At 36.7% G+C, this 23,688-nt stretch overlaps 1 protein-coding gene across 2 annotated transcripts; it reads right to left on the bottom strand.

Moving 5' to 3' along the window:
* LOC578055 (calcium uptake protein 1, mitochondrial) lies at positions 1-23,424 on the bottom strand. 2 transcript variants are annotated; one of them, XM_011673560.2, is made up of 11 exons: positions 23,296-23,424; positions 20,116-20,297; positions 18,535-18,676; positions 17,481-17,672; positions 14,975-15,089; positions 13,436-13,518; positions 8,097-8,294; positions 7,346-7,486; positions 6,880-6,988; positions 4,949-5,038; positions 1-4,032 (listed from the first exon to the last, which is right to left on the bottom strand). In XM_011673560.2, the coding sequence occupies exons 2-11, from the start codon at positions 20,274-20,276 to the stop codon at positions 3,824-3,826; spliced, it is 1,440 nt and encodes a 479-aa protein (XP_011671862.1). In that variant the 5' UTR covers positions 20,277-20,297; positions 23,296-23,424; the 3' UTR covers positions 1-3,823. The 2 variants fall into 2 exon arrangements, with proteins under 2 accessions (XP_011671862.1, XP_011671863.1); XM_011673561.2 differs by having other exon boundaries at positions 20,116-20,323; positions 23,296-23,386.
* Between the last annotated feature and the right edge of the window lie 264 nt (positions 23,425-23,688).

The following is a 23,688-nucleotide window of genomic DNA, read 5'->3' on the forward strand; positions in this document are numbered from 1 at the left end:
TTTTATGATGAAATGCTTTCATTCGCAATTTATTCATAATTTTATCGTACAATAATAACTAATAAATATTGAAAAGAACATGGTAATCGAACATTAAATGTAATGTCCACAGAGCAATTTAAAAAGAATTATATATAAGAAACATCCCATTCCCTCTCATAAATATATCTACCGGTACCTAAATGTTTTAATTTTACATTCTATAATCCTACTTCATACTTTAAATACTTCTATGATCATCAGCAGGTGATAGTTTTTCACGAAAGACTAAAGGCTTGTTCAGATATGATACTGTAAACCGCCGCAAAAAAACTGCTGTGGGTAGTTTAACATGCAAATAAATGGCATCCACGTGCAACAAAGGTCATGCGCGTATTCACTGAGCTCTGTGTTCTAAGATACAGAAATGTGAGGTGTATTACACTATACGTCATCGTTTTAAAAAACGCAGCAGTTTTCTCATGTCATATCTGAACAAGGCCTAAAAATTAATGAAATGATACATCACATACATAATTATATTGCAATTAAGGGTTTTTAATGTACTAGTCATCCTTGTGATGTACATGTATTGCATGACAGTGCAAATGCTCCATCAGTGTTGTAGTTTTGAAACCCTTAGATCCAATGTGGATCGTTCCCATTGCTTTATAAATTATATTTACTAGATGAAGCTTGCATGGAGTGCAACTCCCTTATTTCTTGCATGCTTTGTCACAGATTTAAAGCTAATCTGCAGGAGTGTTTCTCAAAGACTAAGATCAACTTTAAGTTGGACTCGACTATGGAAGGCCATTCATGCCACTGGTTGCTCTTACAATTGGTCTCTCAATTATGATCTTTAGATAATATTTTTTTCAATAATGAACTATCAAAAAGATTTGTGACCACGAATTATGATCACAATGCCAGTAACTTGCGAGAGCAAATAGTGGCATGAACAGCCTGCCGTAGTTATTAAGTCCAACTTAAAGTCGATCTTAGTCTTTATGAAACAACCCAGTACTCTAATGAAAAATAAGCTACTCTAATCTAAGATGAATTTGAATTTTTTTAATATCAAGCATTAGATGGGAATATTTAGGTTAGTAAAATGTCAACAAAGTTACGAGAAAATGGGATCAAGCTGGTCATTGTACCTATTCGGCAAAAGCTCAATTTCCTTGTGAAAATTCATTCACTCATTATACACTAAATTGTCTTTAAGTTTCAGTGAAAATTCTTTTTGCTTCTATGAACATTTAGTTTCTCACATGCATGAACTTGAGATTACCTGTACCATTAATAAAATAGTTATTGCTTTAGGCAAAAATTCTTTGTATAAAATCTTTAACATTTCACTTTGTCAATACAAGCTTCATAAATGATGCTATAAGCCTTTTCTTTTTAATGGAATTTCGTATTTATCAAAGTTTGGTATTCCACACATAAGTATCCACTGGACTTTGGACCTGTACTACATATATCTAATTATCAGTATTTATGAGCAAAGTAAGTAAGCCTGTTGTACTCGTATCTTTGTATGAAAAATGACTTTTCTTTGATAGTAGGATTCTTCAAACTTTTTACCGATATATTGGTCAGGGTGTGCATTTGCTTACAGTAATTTTATGTATGCTTGTTATTTTATCGATATAATTGATGCATACATGTACACTGCACTACATGTACGTAGGTTTGAGGTACAGAAACTAATTTTTCATTTGCTGATTCGGCATATTTAATGAAACTTAATGATGACCTACAGCATGTAGTAGATGTACTTCATTGTCAACTATTTTATTTTGCATGCAATAATTCAATGTACCCCTAATTGCTTTGTGTTTTATTTTAGTCCTTGTATGATGAACAATGTGCTTTATTTATGTTGTAGGCCTGTATATCAACAATGCAAGGACTCTTTTAGAGAAACATGTGAAACATGTCAATTTTCGCATTAAATTATTGTTTAATTGTTTGCTATGAATTAATAAAAGCATGTGAATGGCAATTAGCATGGTATATGAACATTATTTTTGGTAATTGAATTATGTTTCTTGCATGACTGCATGTTTTTAAATCAAAGACATAATTTGTTCAATACTTCTACTACTATCACAACAAATAACAGTTCTGTTTCCTTCATTGTTGGGCTTGCAGCAGGTAGGGAATATTTCTATCGGTATATAAAAAAAAATGAATCGTGTAACATAATGAATGGTATAAAGACATGTTATACCTTGTAACAAATTTGTTGACCCGAATTCGCAAAGGAGGTTTGTTGATAAACCTAGGTTTATGTGCGCCATATGACGTGTTTAGATGGGTTTCAGACCAAGGTTCAGACAATCCTTAGTCTGAAACGCGTCAAAAGATGCACATAAACCTAGGTTTGTCTACAAATCTCCTTTGTGAATTTGGGCCACTAACTCTAAAAACATTGGGTAATTTTGGTGCTCAAAACCTATTCTAGATAAATCTGACATCCCTCATCTGTAGTATACATGTCTAATATGAGTATTGAATCAGTGACATGTGGTGGGGGGGGGGGTTAACAAAATAAAAAAGTTTACAAGCAGAAATATATTATCAATATAACACTAAAAAATATTCATGAAGTGTAAAAGATGCACACTCCAAACATCAAATTCTTGAGCCATGTAATATATTTATGTTATCATGTCCACAGCTTTAAATTAGTACTTCATCCTTGAATTTAATTTATTACATGTACATGTACACATACATGTACACTCTATGTACTGTTAGGTAATACTAGTCCCATGAAACATGCATCAACCAATGAAATATTATAATACATATGTAATGAGTCCCAAGAGGATAAAGAAAAATGAGGGGGAAATAAGTTTTCCTTTACAGACTTCACAATTGTCATTACAAATTTGAAGATTAAAGCTAAACTATGTACATGTATCATTTAAATAGTAAATAATTATTAATAAACTCTTTCATGAAGTATATAATTAGTTTCTTGCACCAACCAACTTGCATATGACTATATAACTAAACAATTTTCATTAACAAATTTGAAACTCAAAGCTATACTATGTATCATTCCAATACTACTGTTTTCTTGCACTATCCAACCTTCATATGACTATACAACAAAGATTAATGTTTACTCCTTTTCTTGAGCGCAAACCATTCACCATTTGCTCTATTGATGATAAAATATCAAGTAGTTCGATATTTTGAAAGCGAAACATACTTTTAGAAACAGGAATCAAACATTAGACTGCCTCAAATGAAAGGATAAATATATCTTTAGTAGAGAACAAATTATGGTATGAGAATCAATTTAACCTTGTGTTATAACTGATATTTTAGCCATCTTCCTGACCTGCCTAAACAAAGGTTTGGATTACGTAATCTATGCAAAGTGTATAAAATGTCTCTACTGTCATGGCGCACGTTCTAATTAACCATACATCAAGGTATAGACAATTTAATACAGTTGCGCTCCGGGTTTAAAAAAAAAAAAAAGCTCTACAAGACTCTTGGCCTACTTTCTACATCTCCTTTTTTTACTATGAGACTGCAGTACCTATACCATCTAGCTGAGCACCAAATTGGCAGCTGCTAAATAATATTTGTGAGCTGTGATCCATCTGTCTTGTTGGCATAGTACTGCAGCAATCCATGCGCTTGTCCCTCACTGTTTCAAACAAGCATGCTGTCATCTACATTGAACGTTGAGCTAGCAGATATAGTTAAGTACTCCTTTCTTCCTAGATGTGCTCATATCAACCATGATTAAAGTCCTCCCTCCATCGCTACCATCATCACAAAATCACCGCTATCGTTCTCGATGATTGTCACTATTTCAGACCGTGGAGTAGAGCTTTGCTCTGGCGATGCTTCGCTTGAGGGTGACGTCATCCTCCCCTTTGCCCATGATCTGCGTCTTCCTGGCGCATTTCCACATAGCGGCTAGTATCCTGCTAAGACCTAGCTCCTTGGGTTTGTCCAGACCACGCTGGACGCGGTGCTTCATCACAGAAACAAACTCCTTGTTACTCAGTTTACCATCATCTGCAAAGACAGTTAGGAAACATCCGCCATTAGAATAATAGATGATAGAGAACGAAATTGCTGATTGCCTAATTGGCAATAAAATTAAAAAACTGAGTGAGAACACTGGATGGATTTGCTCTGCCCTCTGTGATATTCAGGTTGACGTCTTCATTTCCAATTTTAATAGAGGGAGACAGATATGTGCAGACATTATTTACAGCTAATCTTGAATTCGGGTATTGACATTGCATTTCAAGAAGTACTGGTTTAAATTAAATAATAAAATATTTATCATGCAGTAGATCAGTTGACTGGCGAGCATAATGTACGGTAAACAAACTAAACTGACTAACAATGATAAACAGACATATATAACAAAAGCTGGATAAGGAGAGACAGAAAAATGTTTATAAAAACAAAACAGAGAAAAGGGAGATAAAGAGGGGCAGAGATAGACGCAGACAGAGATAGAGGAAAGAGAGGGAGAGAGACGCAGACAGAGATAGACAGAGTGAGTCATTGAGACAGAGACAGACAAATAAACAGAAATAGATGGAGAGAGTGGGAAAGAGACAGAGAGAGAGAGAGAGAGAGACGCAGACAGAGATAGACAGAGTGAGTCATTGAGACAGAGACAGAGAGAGAGAGAGACAAATAAACAGAAATAGATGGAGAGAGTGGGAAAGAGAGAGAGACACACACACACACACAGACAGAGTGAGTCATTGAGACAGAGACAGAGAGAGAGAGAGAGACAAATAAACAGAAATAGATGGAGAGAGTGGGAAAGAGACAGAGAGAGAGAGAGACGCAGACAGAGATAGACAGAGTGAGTCATTGAGACAGAGACAGAGACAGAGAGAGAGAGAGAGAAAGGTAGAAAGTAGAGGGAATAAAAGTGACTGCATCTCAGTATCAAAATATGGAATCTTACCATTTTCATCAAACAATGTGAAGCAGATTCCAATCACTCTATCCGACAGGTCTACATTGGCTACCATCTTAGCAACATGCTTGAACGTTTCTGAGGAATCAAAGAGTGAAAAGATACAGATGAATTCTGGTCATGTGATTGCATTAAAAAAAAAAAAATTCTAAATGCTACAAGGAAAAGATTGGTTATATATTTGTATAACATAAGATTAAAGATAAAGGTGAGTTATGGTAATGCGATTGCATTGTGAAAGAAAAGGTGTGGAATGGATCAGAAACAGTTGATCATGTAGCATGTAAGTATTGGTGTGCACTGCAAGGTTCTCGAGTCATCAAAATCATAACAAATTTTGCCGAGTCTTGGTAAAGTAACAAGCACTGTACACAGAAAGCTACATATGGGACAACACACATGGTGTCGGGGCTAGTACTACCTTGATTTCCTTTTCTTTCTATGCTCATTACTCAGCCAGTATGCATTTTCTTCCAAAATCGTTTGGCACATGTCATTTATTTGTAATCTCGAACATTCAGTGTAAGTTTTGTTTGATTCTGTGAGAATTCATTTTTTTTTTTTTTTTATCAGAACTGGAGTTTATCTTTAACTGTGTGCAGTGACTCATAAAATCAAATTGATAAGAAATCAACTCAATTTTGCTAAAAAAATGCATATAGTGAATCACACTGCACACAAATATGGGATTATTATCTATATGAGGCCTCCAAGTGGAACAATAATTCAGTGTATTCAATATCTTTAGCGCAGTACCCGGATGACTGATCAATATTGTTTTCGTATTGCTCAGTCATCCAGGAACTTCAACTTTCGATATAGATTTCACACCAAAACAAATCCATATTTGCTGAGGTAAGTCAAATTTTGTTGTTTTATGGCTTTGTTTTTGTGTGATACAAGAATATATTGCTCTCGCTATGACAATATTGGACTTGTCTCCGACTCGTTCAATATTTTCATAGCGTGAGCAATATATTCTTGTATCACACTCAAAGCCATCCAATATTATATTAAGTACCCACATGTGATATCCAGTCAAATTAGGAATATGAGGGCTTTCCAAGATTCATTGTTCCTATCACATCCTCCACACGTAAATAAGAAAATTGCTTAAATATAGGAATATATCTATATGAAATTATAACCTGAATCCCACTTCTCCCTAATTATTATGGAAATATTGATTCAGACCAATTCAATTCTGAAATATTGAATCTGAATTGTAAATTTAATTTTACCCGAATTATGAATTTTAATTCAATTACTTAGTCTGAATTATAAATTGAATTTGATCTGAATTGTTAATTTTATTTTAATCTGAATTACAAATTTAATGTGATCGGGATTTGATCTGAATTTTGAATTGAATTGATCTGAATTATAAATTGTACTTAATCTGAATTGTGAATTTAATTTAACCTGAATTGTGAATTCAATTTAATCTGAACTATGTATTGCACGTGATCAGGATTTGAATTGAATTATATTCTGAAATATGAATTGAATTTGTCTGAATCATGAATTGTATTGAATCTGAATTGTGAATTTATTTTAACCCGAATTACGAATTTAATCTAATTACTTAGTCTGAATTACGAATTGAATGTGATCAGGATTTGAATGGATTTGATCTGAATTATGAATTGAATTGGTCTGAATCATTAATTGTATTTAATCTGAATTGTGAATTTAATTTAATTCACATTATGAATCGAATTTTAGTCTGCATGTTGAACTATCGCATTTGTTGTTACCTATATGTTTAAGTCAAACATTCTATTCTGTATCCATCTGTATCTTATTGATGTTTATAATCTGTAATCTTGTACTGACATGCAAATGAAACAAATTTCCAATCATTGGACAACAAATTTGAATATGAATATGAATATGAATATTGATTTGTGTAAACTCACCTGGATCAATGGCTGCACCAGCTACATGATAGAACGACAGGGCTGTGTCCACATCACTGATATTTCTCAAGAAAGCTTGCAGTGCTTCAAATTCTTCAAATGTCACACCCTGTATAGAAACATTGAGAAAGGTACAACATTAACGTTCTAAAAGCCTAACAATATAGACGAAAATGTGATGAAAGTCCCCAAACAAAATGCACCTCTTATCTTTCAATATAAGACGGAATTCATATATGGTAGCAGTCCATCTTAAGACAGATTTTAGTATTCCACATCTCTACTTCACAACATTCTAAACCATGGTGAATTATGGCTGCATATGTGAACAATTCTTTACGAGCAATATTATCTTTTAGAAATCCAACATGGGAGACTTCCGGTATGAAATACTGAATAATTTATTTTAAATCAACAATTTTTTAAAGATTTGGGTCAAACGTGTGACTATTAAAGAATGGGCTACCTGTACGTCCTCTTCATATTTCTTTTTGACCCTTCTCAGCATACGAGACGTCCTTTGCTTGGGCAGGTTGGCGTACACCAGGAGAAGCTTACCCAGGCTCTTCTCGGTGATACGACCATCTTCAGGGTGGTAACGTTCAAACTGAAAGCAACAGAAAAATAGAGGAAATACAACAATTTAAAAAATGGGGAGAAATGGACATAGATAGACAGACAGAGACACACAAAGTGAAAGAGAAAGAGTGAGAGAAAGAGAGAGAAAAAGAGAGAGGGAAAGAGAGAGAGAAAAATGGAGAGAGAAAGAGAGAGAGAAAAAGAGAGAGAAAGAGAGAGAGAGAAAGAGAGAGAGGAAAAGAAAGAGAAAGAGAAAGATAAATAAGCGCCATTTTTTGCTAATTTGTGGTATGCAGCCCACTCAAAAATACACTTTGCACTGTGTCAAACCCTACTTTCATTTCAAGACATTACAACACACATCGTCATGCTCCGCCGCCATTTGTCATACTTTGCCGCCACCGTTGAACATTACTCACAGATCATTCACAGCAGTGGCCGGCCAGAAATCAATTTGTGACTGATTCTTGAAAATTTGTTGGCACACATATTTGGTCATATACCATGCACTTCATGAACACTTCACGCCTACTTCTCTCATTGTTTTCCACATTGGTGCGCCAAAGTGTGTGCCAATGCCTAAACCATTTTGCAAATGTCAAAGTGCCTTTTGTTGCGTTATTGCCATCACTGCATACCTCAAGCTTGAGAAGATCCAGCCTCAGTTTGCGCTGGAACTCATTGAACTCTTCAAAGGTCAGCTTTCGGCTAAAGTCGGCTCCAAAGAAGAATGTCGTGAGGGAGCTGTTGAACGGTTTATCCAACGTGTTGCCGGTCGTCTTCCTGTCTCTATGTCTCTTCCCCGTAGCCGTCTGTGATCTCATCACATTGGTTACCTTCATTTTAATTTAGACAAAAATGTAATTATTGTATGCAATAAAATCAGGGTTTGACATGTTTTAAAGGTAGTGTATGCCTCTTGCAGCCAACATCAAATTCTGTAGAACTTTGCAGGAATCATGAATATGGGACATATGTCCTATCTGCAAAATTTAAATGTTAGCAGTGTCCTAGTATTCAAATTATGCAAGGAAACCTGTTTACTTTCTAGACTATCAGAAACTATTGATTGACTGACTTACTTATTTTTGTTTTCTTTGGTAGTAACAAACATAAAGTGAGCTGTAAAGGGTACATGAGCCAAAATTAAACTGATTGAATCTTTGCGCAGCACAAAACGTATGACTCTTCGGTACAAGGGTCTGAAAATCAGACTATTTAACTAAAAGACATTTTCAAGCCCTTTTGTTTTGAGGGAAGTACTAAATTATTGTTGTCTTTCAAATGACGTTGGAATTTAACCTTTTCATTTTGTTGGCCTGCAAATGGGCCATGGTACCTTTAACATAGGGCTAATGCATTCTGACTCTTTCAAATCAGTTCAATCTAGACCCCCTTCCCCTAAAAAAACGTAAGTGTGGAGCCCTGGGCCCCATTTCACAAAACTTGACATCAGTAACAAATGACAGTTTTCGTTATAAGCTAGTGAAAACCTTGCTTCTGATTGGTTATCAACAGATTTGTCACTGATTTTTGTCATTTGTCATTGAAAAAAGGCTTTGTGAGATGGGTCCCTGATGCAATTATTTTTAACCCTTTATTCACCATGAATTGGCATCCTAGTCTGCCGCGTTGTTTGGAGTACATATTGTTCATGTACACTTTATGTGTGACAAAAATGGACTGTGGCAAACCCAGTTGTTCTATAGATCAACCAAAGTAAGTAAGGGGTTAAATGTGAAATGACCAACTTTTGGTGGGTTAAGAGAACATGGCTATAATTCATTCTGGATTTTTTTATCCTGCAGTAGATTGGTTGCTTGAACCAGTGAAATAATAACGAATGCACAAAAATTTCTGGACATCATCTTCGATAAAAACCACGACTCCCATCTGCACATAGTGTCGGGCCTACTTATTCCTTATCTTTCTATGCTTATTACTGACCCCCTATACATTTTCTACTGAACTCGTTTGGCACAAGTAATTCATTTGTACACTTGAACATTCGGTGTAAGTTTTGTTGGATTCTGTGAGAATTTATTTTCTATCATTGCCAGAACTCAAGCTTATCTTTAAGAGTAAATTATCATAGTGGATCATAGGAATAATGTGGGTGAATTAGAAGAAAAGAATTAAAATTGTAAGTGTTTTACACAATTTTCTCCCCATACAAAAATGGTGCAGAAGGCTCTATCACACTTCGAAAAACTACATACCGGGTAGTAAAAAAGACACTAATAATTTTCCCTTTTCATTCCATTTAGCAGTTTTGTTGGGGATTCTGTCCAATGACAGCTTACTCACATTTTTGTTATCATGAATGACTGAAATTCACTGACTGAATATTTGTAAAATCCCATTCCAAAAATGCATCGCACAGTATATTCCTTATTACATTCCACATACCAAGATATGAGGCCACATGGCAGATGATAGATTGCATATCTTGACAGTCGTAGGGATAGTATAAATATAATGAATGCTTATGAGTTCAATAGATTGCATATCTTGACAGTCGTAGGGATAGTATAAATCAGGCCTTCTCAACTAGTTTATTAGAAGCGCCAAAACAAAAATGAATTGAGGTTGAAGTGCCAACCTGTATGTCTGGTGACTGTGTTACGAGGGAGCGTAGCGACCGAGCCGATACCAGGTGGGGTCCAGGGGGCGAAGCCCCCGGAAGCTAGTGGATTTTTGGGCTTTTTTAAGGCCCAGATGTGGCATTTTTAACACCTTTTCGTTCCATAAAACATCAATCGTAATTTCATATTGATGTGAAATAATTAGTACAATTCCTGGCTAAAATCTACACTGGAAGTTAATTTATATGTAGTTATTTTGGTGAAATAAACACGGAAAATGTCAAAATGAAGTGAAAATCAAACAAACAAAATGGCTTCCTTACATTTTGGGCTCAACTTCGACTGCGACTTTTTGATTTTTCTGAGTTTTTTTATTTTAAAATATAATTTGTTAATGTTGTTCTTTCTTTAATTTTTAATTTTTAATTTTTATTAATTTTTTGGAACAGCCGCGCGCCACTCTGACTGACCGCAAGCGCCACGAGTGGCGCGCGCGCCGCCAGTTGAGAAGGCCTGGTATAAATATAATGAATGCTTATGAGTTCAATAGATTGCATATCTTGACAGTCGTAGGGATAGTATAAATATAATGAATGCTTATGAGTTCAATAGACTGCATATCTTGACAGTCGTAGAGATAGTATAAATATAATGAATGCTTATGAGTTCAATAGAACGATGATAGATTACATATCCTGACAATCGTAGGGATAGTATAAATATAATGAATGCTTATGATTTCAATAGATTGCATATCTTGACAGTTGTAGGGATAGTATAAATACAATGAATGCTTATGATTTCAATAGATTGCATATCTTGACAGTCGTAGGGATAGTATAAATACAATGAATGCTTAGGATTTCAATAGATTGCATATCTTGACACTCGTAGGGATAGTATAAATACAATGAATGCTTATGATTTCAATAGATTGCATATCTTGACAGTCGTAGGGATAGTATAAATATAATAAATGCTTATGAGTTCAATAGAACGTTAATCTGTCAACAAATGAAAATATTTGCAATATTTAACGAATGAAAAACATTCATTGTTTGTTTTATATAACATCTATAGCATATACCAACCAAAAATGCAGAGCGAATATAACCAGTAATGCACGGTCAATGACGTAGTCTTTTTTAATAAGACCTATCACGTATGTGATACCGGTAGTCGTTTTCACTGATACCACACAGACATACAAGCTAAGAGGTAACAATGAGGGTTAATTTGTCCCACCGTCACAGTAGTCAGTACTTATTTGCTTTATTACACTGTGCAAGCAAATTGTTCAAAGAGATGATGATATTCTCCAAACTGAATTACCTTTCACAATTATGCAAAGTCATAACCCTGGGCCTCATTGATGTATGCTCCAGCAAATATATAGCTATGGCCAATATCCTATGGTAACCGAATTACTAACTCCAAAATCGGTTTTATATTTAGTTGAGTTCTCATGCAAAAGAAACTGTGCGGAAGCGATTGGGAAAGGTTGATCATATAGGTTTTGGAATCATTAAAGGTAAAGACCTGTTTTGGAAACGCCCCTCTCTCAAAAAATGAAATGGAAGCTCTTATTACCAATCATATGAAAGAATACCTTTTGACTAATACGTGATGATACAAATTTTGCTGCGAAGCCGCCTACTTATTGATATATTTGGTAAATTAGTATATCTATTTGGACCTGATAGATATAACGCACGTGTCGCGCACGTGTGGTAGTCCCAAGACTGGGCCAAATTTCTTATCATTTTGAAGATTCCAGTACCTTGCAGTACACACCAATACTTATATGCTAGATGATCAATCTTTCTGATCGATTCCACAACGTTTCTTTCACAATGCAATCGCATGACCAGAACTGATCTTTATCTTTAAAATGATAAGATATTGGCCTAGTCTTGGTAAAAGTCACATGCACTGTATAGAGAAATGAGTATATTGGACTACACCAGCATGTGGCATGAAAGTGTGGTCAACAACTTTAAAGCTGTTAATTATTATATTTTGAATATGAGGGCATTTGAAGAGCATTCATTACTCTTCCATACTAATATAAAAATAATGAAAAAATTCTCAAATATTTGCTCACCTTTCCCAGTTGTCAACCTTTCCTAAGTTCAAGGGTTTGGTATAGTGTTTGGTCAGAGTTCAAGGGTTTGGTATAGTGTTTGGTCAGAGTTCAAGGGTTTGGTATAGTGTTTGGTCAGAGTTCAAGGGTTTGGTATAGTGTTTGGTCAGAGTTCAAGGGTTTGGTATAGTGTTTGGTCAGAGTTCAAGGGTTTGGTATAGTGTTTGGTCAGAGTTCAAGGGTTTGGTATAGTGTTTGGTCAGAGTTCAAGGGTTTGGTATAGTGTTTGGTCAGAGTTCAAGGGTTTGGTATAGTGTTTGGTCAGAGGTCAAGGGTTTGGTATAGTGTTTGGTCAGAGTTCAAGGGTTTGGTATAGTGTTTGGTCAGAGTTCAAGGGTTTGGTATAGTGTTTGGTCAGAGTTCAAGGGTTTGGTATAGTGTTTGGTCAGAGTTCAAGGGTTTGGTATAGTGTTTGGTCAGAGTTCAAGGGTTTGGTATAGTGTTTGGTCAGAGTTCAAGGGTTTGGTATAGTGTTTGGTCAGAGTTCAAGGGTTTGGTATAGTGTTTGGTCAGAGTTCAAGGGTTTGGTATAGTGTTTGGTCAGAGTTCAAGGGTTTGGTATAGTGTTTGGTCAGAGTTCAAGGGTTTGGTATAGTGTTTGGTCAGAGTTCAAGGGTTTGGTATAGTGTTTGGTCAGAGTTCAAGGGTTTGGTATAGTGTTTGGTCAGAGGTCAAGGGTTTGGTATAGTGTTTGGTCAGAGTTCAAGGGTTTGGTATAGTGTTTGGTCAGAGTTCAAGGGTTTGGTATAGTGTTTGGTCAGAGTTCAAGGGTTTGGTATAGTGTTTGGTCAGAGTTCAAGGGTTTGGTATAGTGTTTGGTCAGAGTTCAAGGGTTTGGTATAGTGTTTGGTCAGAGTTCAAGGGTTTGGTATAGTGTTTGGTCAGAGTTCAAGGGTTTGGTATAGTGTTTGGTCAGAGTTCAAGGGTTTGGTATAGTGTTTGGTCAGAGTTCAAGGGTTTGGTATAGTGTTTGGTCAGAGTTCAAGGGTTTGGTATAGTGTTTGGTCAGAGTTCAAGGGTTTGGTATAGTGTTTGGTCAGAGTTCAAGGGTTTGGTATAGTGTTTGGTCAGAGTTCAAGGGTTTGGTATAGTGTTTGGTCAGAGTTCAAGGGTTTGGTATAGTGTTTGGTCAGAGTTCAAGGGTTTGGTATAGTGTTTGGTCAGAGTTCAAGGGTTTGGTATAGTGTTTGGTCAGAGGTTGAAGTGCTGCATTTGGTTAAATAAGAATAATAACCACAGAAACTCTTACCTGAGTAAATTCATCGCAAGAAACATGGCCATCTCCGTTCAGATCAAAGAGTCTGAAAGCAATTTCAAAATGACGTTCCGGAGCTGTGATAAGTAAAAGAGTACATATCATTAAATGCTGCTTATAAGTATCTGCTTGCATGGCTTGCAGTTGCACCATGTGAGAGAGGGGGAGGATCGGGAGTCCTGAAAAGGACTCTCAGTGATCTTTCTTTCTTGGGTGTGTGTAGTCCTGAAAAGGACTGTTGGTACTCTTGAAAAAGACTGTTGGTTATCTTTGTTAGTTATATTTCTAGGAAAACTATAGCGCCGGTTGGAGAGGATGGGTAGTAGGAGTGGCTCGATGTTTCGAACAGGTTGACTATCCGTCGTCAGGAGTACATGTACATATCATTGTAGTATATTTGGAGGAAGGGACTTTTGCATGTTCACATATGTTGTAGTAAACCGTGGCACTCTTTTTCCCATAAAGATGTTACTTAGCATAATACACTTCACATATTTGTCTGTTTCTTATAATACATTTATAGTGAGTACACATACAGTAAAGCAATATTCTGAAAAATTTCTATGTCAAAGTATATGATGTATTATTTACCGGGTATGTAAACTTATTTAGATTCTTTGTACGTTTGTAAAATGTGAGCAAAACAAATTTCTAATATTGGACAATAAATTGAAATTGAAATTGAAATTGAAACTAAATTCTTCATTCCCTTTAATATCAAGTTTTGAAATTTTGGAAATATGTGAAAAATTGATTTCTAGGATTCTTGAAAATGTGACATATTAAGGCTTGCTTCTGATAGTATTCAACAAGGCCCCGATTCAACCAGTCCATCTTTTATTCTTGAGTTACGAAAAAAACAAATAACATCAAATTTTCAAGGGGTATGAATAAGTGTTAACTGTAAGAACTTTGATGCGCGCAGCTGCTTGTTTTCATGCTCACTTTGAATTCATATAAACATTAAAGTGCATGGTAAGGCACATCATACCTGAACATGCCATTTAAGCTTGTTTTGGATATCCCAAGACAGCTAGTAATAGTCTATCAAAACAAAATATTATCGGGACCTTTGAATAAAACGAAAAATTATATTTTTTCAAAATCCACATAGAAGCTAGAGGGCTGGGCAGTATTTCACCAAACTGCCATGAGAACAAGTTCAGTGGCATCTCAATTGAACCTGTGCATTGAAATTGTCATGGTTTCAATGGGATGTTAATGATCTTGTAAGCTATTTTTGGACTTGATACCCAGAATTTCATGGAATGAACAAAATAAAAAGACATTATTATGGAACGTATTGATATTTGTGTTAAAATTCATAATAAAGGGAATGTGTGTGTGTTGTGTGTGTGTGTGTGTGTGAGAGAGAGAGAGAGAGAGAGATCTAGGTCTAGCGGTATTGTCAGCTCTCTGTCTTTGCCTACAAACTGATTCTTATGGACCCTGATTTGAAAATATCTGATTAACATTTGTCTGTAAAAACCCAATCGCATACACATATGAATAGATGATAAGAAAGAAACTCACTTGATAAGACTGTAAGTAGAAACATGTAGTCAGCAAAGGAGATAAGACCACACTGTCCAAGTAATCTGAAAATACTGTCTTCTCCAAGACCTTGGAAATCATCCGGTTTGTATTTCTGTAAGTAAAACAAATCGAGAGAAACTTTTTTAAACGTTTAACTAAATATTTGCGAAGGATCTGAATCCTGGATTGACACATTGTTTGGAGTTAGTGCTGTAGCCGAACCGCCGAACCGAACGGAAGTTCGCCGAACATAGCACTTCCGAACCGAACCGAACCGAACCGAACACAAAGGCCTGTTTCGGATGTTCGGCAGAAAAATGTAAAAAATTTTGCAAGCTAATAAACTTGTCATTTTGTACCTAATTTTCATGTCATGATTGCTCATTTTATATTTACTTTTTCCCCATTTTCTGCCTTTGTGATTTATGCCTATCCAGTGGTGGGCGCGACTTCACTGGCGCCATTTAAATCCCAAATCCTGACCACGCTACGTCACGATAAGCCATAAACAAGAATACATGTGGCATGTGCGTGATCAAAACAAGTTCAGCTCAAACCCATTCAAATTAATATTTTAATTGTAACAATATCGGACAAATGTTACAATATAAATAATAAAATAAATATTTATTACAGTATGGTATTTATTTATTCAGGAAAAATAGGGATTTTATATTTTTCCTATTAAAAATAAAAAATTATATAAAACAGTTATTGACGAGCCTGAATTCTCTATTCAAGATGGCAGCTTTCATGACTCTAACATTAGACAACAACCGTCTCGGAAAATCTTTAAAAAATATCATTTATTGACAAATTGAAAACATGATTCTTTTAAAATTGAAAATAAAACACGATTCAAGACGGAAATACGAATGTAAGTAGTATTTTTCTTCACAAATAATTACGTTTAGAGCAGTTTTTTAATGTGAAATTCGTGCTGGTCGGTGGCAGTGTGCAGAAGTCCTCCGTGCTGGTCGGGCCCGGCAGGCCGGCCGCCCCGCCCAGTGCCGACCGCCGTGGCTATAACGCTGCTTGCTATTATATTACCGAACCCCGAACCGAACCAAGTTCGGGTGAAATATTGCCGAACTCTGCCGAACCGAACCGAACACGAACATAGCGTCTGACTTACAGCACTATTTGGAGTTTATACTGTATGTGTGCCAAATGTCTAGTGTTGCAGTCTTCTGTTTGATCCAATTGTTGATCAAAGCTAGCAAAGTGTTGAATAACGTTCTCAGATCCTGGTACGATCAACAAATAAAATCCCCCCCAAATCTAATGAAATTTACATTAAACGGCAATCGATCCCTGGTAATCATTTCAAAAGAAACTGTATGGTGAAAGTTTAATATACATCAGACCAATAACAAGAAATTTATGAGTGTTTGAAATATGAGATTACTGAATCTATGCAAAACCAAATTGTCAATTTAGTGACTGGATTGTGACATATGCACGGACAACTCTCCCGTTTGTCTGTGTACAAAAATATTGTAAATTTTTGTATTTCTGCTAAGGGCCTTCTCCCTTGGGGCACTAATCCAAATATATTGTAGGATTATCAAAGGTTCTCTAGCAAGAAAAAACCCTCCTCCTGAGACATTTATTTTGAAAATTTGACATTTTAATCATTTTGTGTGTTGGAACAAATGAGAAAGTTGCCCGGCACTTCGTCACATTGACACTGCCAATTCAGCCAATGAAGTGTTAAATGAATTGATACAAATATACAATGCATGTAGGGGTGGAAGACGTACAAGATATGCATGGTTCCATACATGCATGTATATGTAATGCAAATATAGTACCATATACACCTGTACACCTTTGCCAGGTTGCAGATTTAAAAACATGCAAAATCGAACAGTTGTAATGAATAGTATAATAATAATACATTTATAGAATGCAGAAACTATCCAACATCAAGTTTATATTCTACTGCGCTACAAGAGCTCCTGATATGCTTAGATTTAAATTAATTGAAAAGATGTGCTTTCAGTTTTTATTTAAAGATATTCACAGATGGTGATTTCCCGACTTCAAATGGTAAGTTATTCCAGAGTTTTGGGGCTGCACAAGCAAATGCTCAATCACCTAGCGTTAGTTTTGTTTTGATAGATGGGATCTGCAGCAACAGAGTATCTCGGGAGCTGCGCAAGTTGCGATTGTGTTGATTAAGTTTGAAATTCAACAGTTCTTCGATATAAGTGGGAGCTTGACCAAGAAGTGCTTTATATACAATCAGCAAGTATGTTTATTAATTGAAGAAAACAAAAATATTCGCTGAATTTTTTCGGTGATAAGTACTGTTTTAGTTAAGGGGCCTGTTTCATAAAACCTTTTATCTATGACAAATGCTTAATTTCTATGATAAATTTGCTCTCAGCCAATCAGATGCCTTGATTTCAGTAGCTTATAACAGTAGCTTGTAACTTGTTATTGATATCAAGTTTTATGAAACAGGGCCAAGTTCTGTCTATGATCAGGATGAACGAACCTTAGGATCAATCTTTTTAAACTGGTCCAGACCGCGACCATCTGGTTGCTTCTCATCCGGTGTGATTGACCTGATGAAATCGGCAGGGGTCATGTAAACCTCATCCTCGTTGTAGACCTTGAGCGTCGCAAAGTATCGGAAGATCTTGTCCGGAGTGGAGTATGCCCTGATGCGGTTCTCGTACTCAATGATCTGTAATAAGAAGAAGAATAGTACCGGTATCAATTCATTAAACGCATTATTTTCCACTTGACACAATCACATAAAGTGAAGAACTCTGGGGGGGGGGGGGCTCAACCTGACAGCTATGGTGAGGCCAACAACCTTTCTTTCTGTCAATGACTTTAATAGATAATCTCAGTAACTTTAGAGGTAAAATCTTTTGAGCTAAATAGGGTCGCTATCAGGCTCCTGGACTATTATCAATGTTACAAGAAGAAAAATAAATACAGCTACAGTCAAACCCGAAACCTGCTTTAGTGACCACTTGTCTACAAAGCCCACAATTTTTATTTCCCTTGAAAATGGTTTCTCATTGAAACATGTACTAAAGGAACCTGTCTACAAAGATCACCTGTCTGCAAAGACCAATTTTTCAGTTTCCCTTGGGTTTGACTGTATATGGAAAGTCTAGTTCAAAAAGTCAGAGTGTATAACATTGACATTCTTGACGGGATTTGCTGTATAAGATGACGGCTTCTTGTATAGCACCCCCTCTGGTGGGGGCTCATGGCAAGAAAGGGGTTGGCAAGTAGAGGAAGCCAGGGGCCCTGTTTCATAAAACTTGTTATCAATAACAAGTTACAATAACTATTAAAGCTACTGAAATCGTGGCATTTGATTGGCAAAGAAGAAATTGCCATAGAACTACCGGTATAGCAGTTGTTATTGTTAACAAGTTTTATGAAACAGGGCCGAGATAAGCCTCCTCTGTTTCTGAACCTGTTTCTCTGTATCTGTCTGTCTGTTTTTCTCTGTCTCTCTCTCTCTCTCTTTCTGTCTGTCTCTCTTTTTCTCTAGCCCTCTTTCAATCCCTCTATTTGCAGCCACTTACCCTCCTATCTCTGAAGCCAGGACCTTTTCGTCTCTTCTTTCCATCCTGTTGTTCTTCTTCTTCTCCTCCTCCTTCTTCATCACTGCCCTTCTCTTCCTCCTTGTCTTGTGCTTGAACTGAGCTACTGCTAGCTCTCAATGTTCTATCAAACAGACAAATAGTGAAACCATTGGCCTCAATACCGCACAAGCAAAATATGCATTATTTCTTTGTAAGTGTATGAAATAATTGCACACAATTGAAAGAAATCAAGACAATGATAAACAGTGTGTAAAAAATATAATTAAAATATCAAAAATTGAAGAAATAAAAGAAAAATGTATAAAACATGCACATAGCAGATGCTAAAAAAACAAAACTAGATGGAACTTTGACTGCGCGCAGTCGAAAATGATGCCTCCGTCATAGAGCAAGTTTACAAACCAAAACAGAAGAAATTTTTCAAATTCAAGTTTCGTTGTAATCCATTAACAGGTTCTCAGAATATCGTGATTACAAGCAATTTCTCATATACATATGACCTCATAACCCTAAAATCTACTCAGTTCATTGGCTCTGCAAGATGTCCTGAGTTAAATAGTGATCAATCTGTCTGTTCTAAAGAGAAAAAATGTATTCACAAGCTATTTTTGCATACATAATGAGCCCATGACATTTGACCTTTGACCTCATGACCCAAGAATCTACTCAGTTCAGTGGCTCTGCAAGATACATACATGATCTAAGTTTGGCAGGAATCCATCAATCTGTTCTAATGATAATGCGATTACAAGCTATTCTTGCATACATAATGAGCCCTGTGACCTTTGACCTTTGACCTCGTGACCCCAAAATCTAATCAGTTCATCGGCTCTGCAAGATACATACATGACTCAAGTTTGGCAGGAATCCATTAATCGGTTCTTCAGATAACGTGATCACGAGAACGGGACGTACGGACGGACGGACAACCCGAAAACATAATGCCTCCGGCTACTTCGTAACGGAGGCATACAAATCTGGGAAGAATCATCCCAACCGTCAAGGGGGGGAGGGAGGGGGGGGGATACCAATAAAGGCAAAGGAACTGATTGTAGTAAGGGAACAATAACTGCCTAAAGTTTTTGTTTCTAGTTAGTCACATGAATGATCTTTTTTCTTATCCTTTTTTTTTGGTAGGGGGGGGGGGGGGACATATTTGAAGAAAAAAACATAATACAAGGGCATTTCAAGACCTGAATCTGTTCCATTCTTGAACAGGGCTTGATGCAAACAGGTCTGATTGGGGGGTGGTGTACATCTCAGCTTTATAGATCTGCGACATGATATGCTAAATATATACATACACCACTGGCAGGGCGAGTCCAAAGCAAGTCCTATATAGCAAGTATTATCCAATTGTATCGTGAACATGAGGTGTATTTAAAATGACATAAACGGATCATTTTATTTGGTGTTTTTTATTCAAGCTTTAATGGTTTCTATCAGCTTGATAACGTCATCAGATATATTGAAATGATTAAAGTGTTCAGTAACAAACAAAACAAAATGCACCCATCACATGCCATAATATAATATAAAGAGGACTTGCATATAGCTTACTTTTCCCAAATAAATCCACCAATCAAAATGCCGGCTGTACCACCGACCACGGCACTCATAAGGCCACGGGGTGAGGTCCCTTGAGTCTGTACTGTAACCATGCGTCTCCATTGCTGCTGGGTTAAGACATGCAAGCTCCTGCGAGCCACAAGGCGCCACATTGTCACGTCTGATGTCCCTCTCTGTGAGGTAGGAATAAAGTTGAGTTCTGGGGGGCGTTTCACAAAACTTGCCATCAGTGACAAATGACAATTTGTGTTATAAGCTACTGAAATCCTTGCTTCTGAACAGAGTTATCACTAAATTTTGTCATTTGTCATTGAAAAAAGGCTTTGTGAAACGAGTCCCTGGTCATGCGATAGCAATGTGAAAGAAACAGTGTGCCTCTACCTAAATTCAGTTAAGATCATGGCTTGAATTATTCTTGAAATAATATGATGAGAACAGAAAGCCTATACCTACATGTCAATTTATCTTTACGACCTTTGACCTACATGTATGACCCAACATTCCAAAATTTGATCACTTGTCTCTGTTATAGGTAGGGTGTCTGATCGCGCACCCAATGTTGTGTGCTAAAATCCTTCCCATATAGATTGCATGCATGCATCCCTATGCAGTCTACGTGCATTGCGCGATCATGCAAAATTGGCCAATGATTTGATGAACAAATTGAAATTCAAACGCCATTACGAACATGAGCTCGCGCACAGTTTTTCCTTCATAATCATTTTGCCTTCGGCGTAGAATAGAAGGGATGAGATTTAGATGCTTCATGCGCAGCGAGAGTTAAAATACGTCTTGCAAGATTTTCAACATGGATTTCGATTTTGACCCATAATCTCCTAAAAAGGGACCATTAAACAGATTATTTCAGTCAAGTTGGTAAGTGGAACCGATTTATTATAGCCTAGATCTAGATCTAGGCCTAATTTACAATATAACATGCACGAGGTAAAATGATATTTGGGGGGATTTTCGGGGCATAAAAATATGGCCATAGGGTCTAATACTAAATGGCCATGGCGTTAGCAAGGGAATACGTATAAACGGTTTCCATCTCTAAAGAGAGAGCCGACCCTACCCCAATAAGAGGCTAATGAACGAAAGAGACGGAAAATTCGGTCTAGACCCTACTCTAACTGTTAGATCTAGCTGTTAGATCTAGTAGTGCTACTACTACTACTACTAGTAGGGAGGCCAATGCCCGGGCGTAAGGCTTCTACGCCTACGATTTGTGCGCTCGTCGCCCACTTCAAAAAATTAGCAGAGGGAAAAAAATGATGTAAAAAAAAAAATTGATGAAAATAAGAAAAGAAAATACAATTATACATTTCACAACATACCTATAATCACGGATCTGTAACAGTCTTTCACCATTTGTTGACGATCTTGCAGATTTTGACGTATTTGAGTCCAATAATTGTCGTAGCAGAACAACTTTACGGACATGCATCACAGACTAAGAAAATCCTAGAGGGCGTAGAGGTTTGCTCACTAAAAACCTTCTCATTGGCTGAAGGTAGACCCTAAAAATATGGGATCCGTTTTGAGTAAAGAACTTTTGATAGAGATCAACATTTCAGATGTTCACAATTGCCACTTCTAACAACTAGAAAATATAAAGAAAAAAGATTATATCTTTTTAAATACAGAATTTTACAAACTGAACATGCGAAGGTAGATAGAGTACGATGATTATGTCAATCTTGCGTTGGTTTGAGCCCTATACTATAGCTACAGCCATCTCAAAATGAGAAGGAAAACTGTGACCGGTGACGTCATTGTTCGCGCCAAAAATAAAGGGTATTGCGACATATGTCTGAGCTCCACTGAGCCTCCGGTCAGATCGTGCGCAAAGCGTAGTCTTATTTATAGACCCTAGTACCTTATTCTCGCAGCACTAGATTCGAGTGTCGTGCAGTAATGTATGAGAAGTGTTAAAAAAGATATTTAAGTACAAAAAAAAGTCTACATGAGCAGTCTATACTCCAATTGAGAATTGAAATGAAAGCCATGATTTGAAGGTGTGTGTTGTATCATACATGGTTAGTGAGTGTGTATGTTACGTATAGCGAAAGGGAGAGAGAGAGAGAGAGAGAGTGAGAGAAATGCGCTATGCATGCTGCTGTGTTCGCTGCAAGATGGATGTTAATTGGACCTCGTAACTTCTCGATCGTTGATATAATAAGGAATACTCATGAGGAAATCAAATTATTGGAATACACATCTAAGGTAAATATCAATGAATTATATACTTTATTTCCTGCCAATTTTGATATCTCTTCTTCATTTTTGAACCATCGCCTTCGGCTCGTAGTAGTAGAAGATGTAATCGTTCGCACATTGATGGCTGGATTTCAGCCTGCATCGGGGCTTGCCTAGCCTGTGTCGGTGTGTACGTGTGCGACCGATTCAAGGCTAGCCGCTGTTGAGTGATTGCACTTTCGCGCGAAGTTTTAAACTTCATCATGAACTTTGTCCGGACAATGACACGCCCATTCCCTCGGGCCTGTCTAATTATCAACGTAATTTCGCGACATGAATTTATCTGTTTCAAGGCTCTTGCGTACGGCCAAGGCGTAGAAGGAAGGGAGTGTTTACAAGCTGGATATCTCCTATTTTATGGAACTTCTGGAGTCGGCAGATGGGTGAGTTTTCTTAGTGAAAGTAAATGCTTTCTTTTAATCTTTGTTTTATTTTAAACAAATTCGTAATTAAAAAGTTAGATTTGGGCATAGACTCTAGGCCTCCCTACTACTAGATCTACTAGGTTTAGGTCTACATAGTACATGGTCTAGATCTAGACGATTGTCATTGTGGACAAAAACAGCTCTAAATTTAATGCGTATCTAGATGCATGATATGTCTGAGGTCCATAACATTCAAGGTTAGACCTGATGCATTGTAAGAGTGGTACGAATAAGATTTTGACTGGACTTTGCCTTGTCAGTAGTAAATCAATGATTAAATCTATTTAGTACAGCACAATTTTCAATATCTGGGACCAAGTTCTGACTTTTTATTTCTGAGGTTATTTTTCGTGATGACATTGACAGTTCGTTCAATAACTTGGTTTTATTCGAATGAAACTTGTATAACACACAAAATACCAAATGAGAAAATTCTGAATATCAGACAATTGACGACAACCATCGTAACATAAAATATACAACTTACGGACAAAATTAGACCACTTCAAATGAGAATGTTTATCGTTTTTTCCAGGATGTACACAGACACTGCAGTGTAGGGCTCATTCATGAAAGATACATAACTCTTCGATGTTAGAGTTGCATGTGCAAGCACTGCATGCTATGCTACGCATACATATAATTATGGCACGATTTGTATACATATGTGTGTGTCCTCTCTGAAAGTACTCTCCTCTGGTGGTCAACACTGCACCAATCACAGAACTCTAAAATACTCTAAAATAGGTGGCACCAATACATATGCGTGGCACCAGAGGACAGAGCTGGGGGAAATTTATCAACCTAGAATTTGTTTTTCTTTAAACAAAAACAATTTACAAAAAAAATAAATGGCTTCAAAGACGAGGAAGCCGGTGGC

Source organism: Strongylocentrotus purpuratus, unplaced genomic scaffold, assembly GCF_000002235.5.
Source record: "Strongylocentrotus purpuratus isolate Spur 01 unplaced genomic scaffold, Spur_5.0 spur5_scaffold_10, whole genome shotgun sequence".
NCBI lineage: Eukaryota > Metazoa > Echinodermata > Echinoidea > Camarodonta > Strongylocentrotidae > Strongylocentrotus > Strongylocentrotus purpuratus.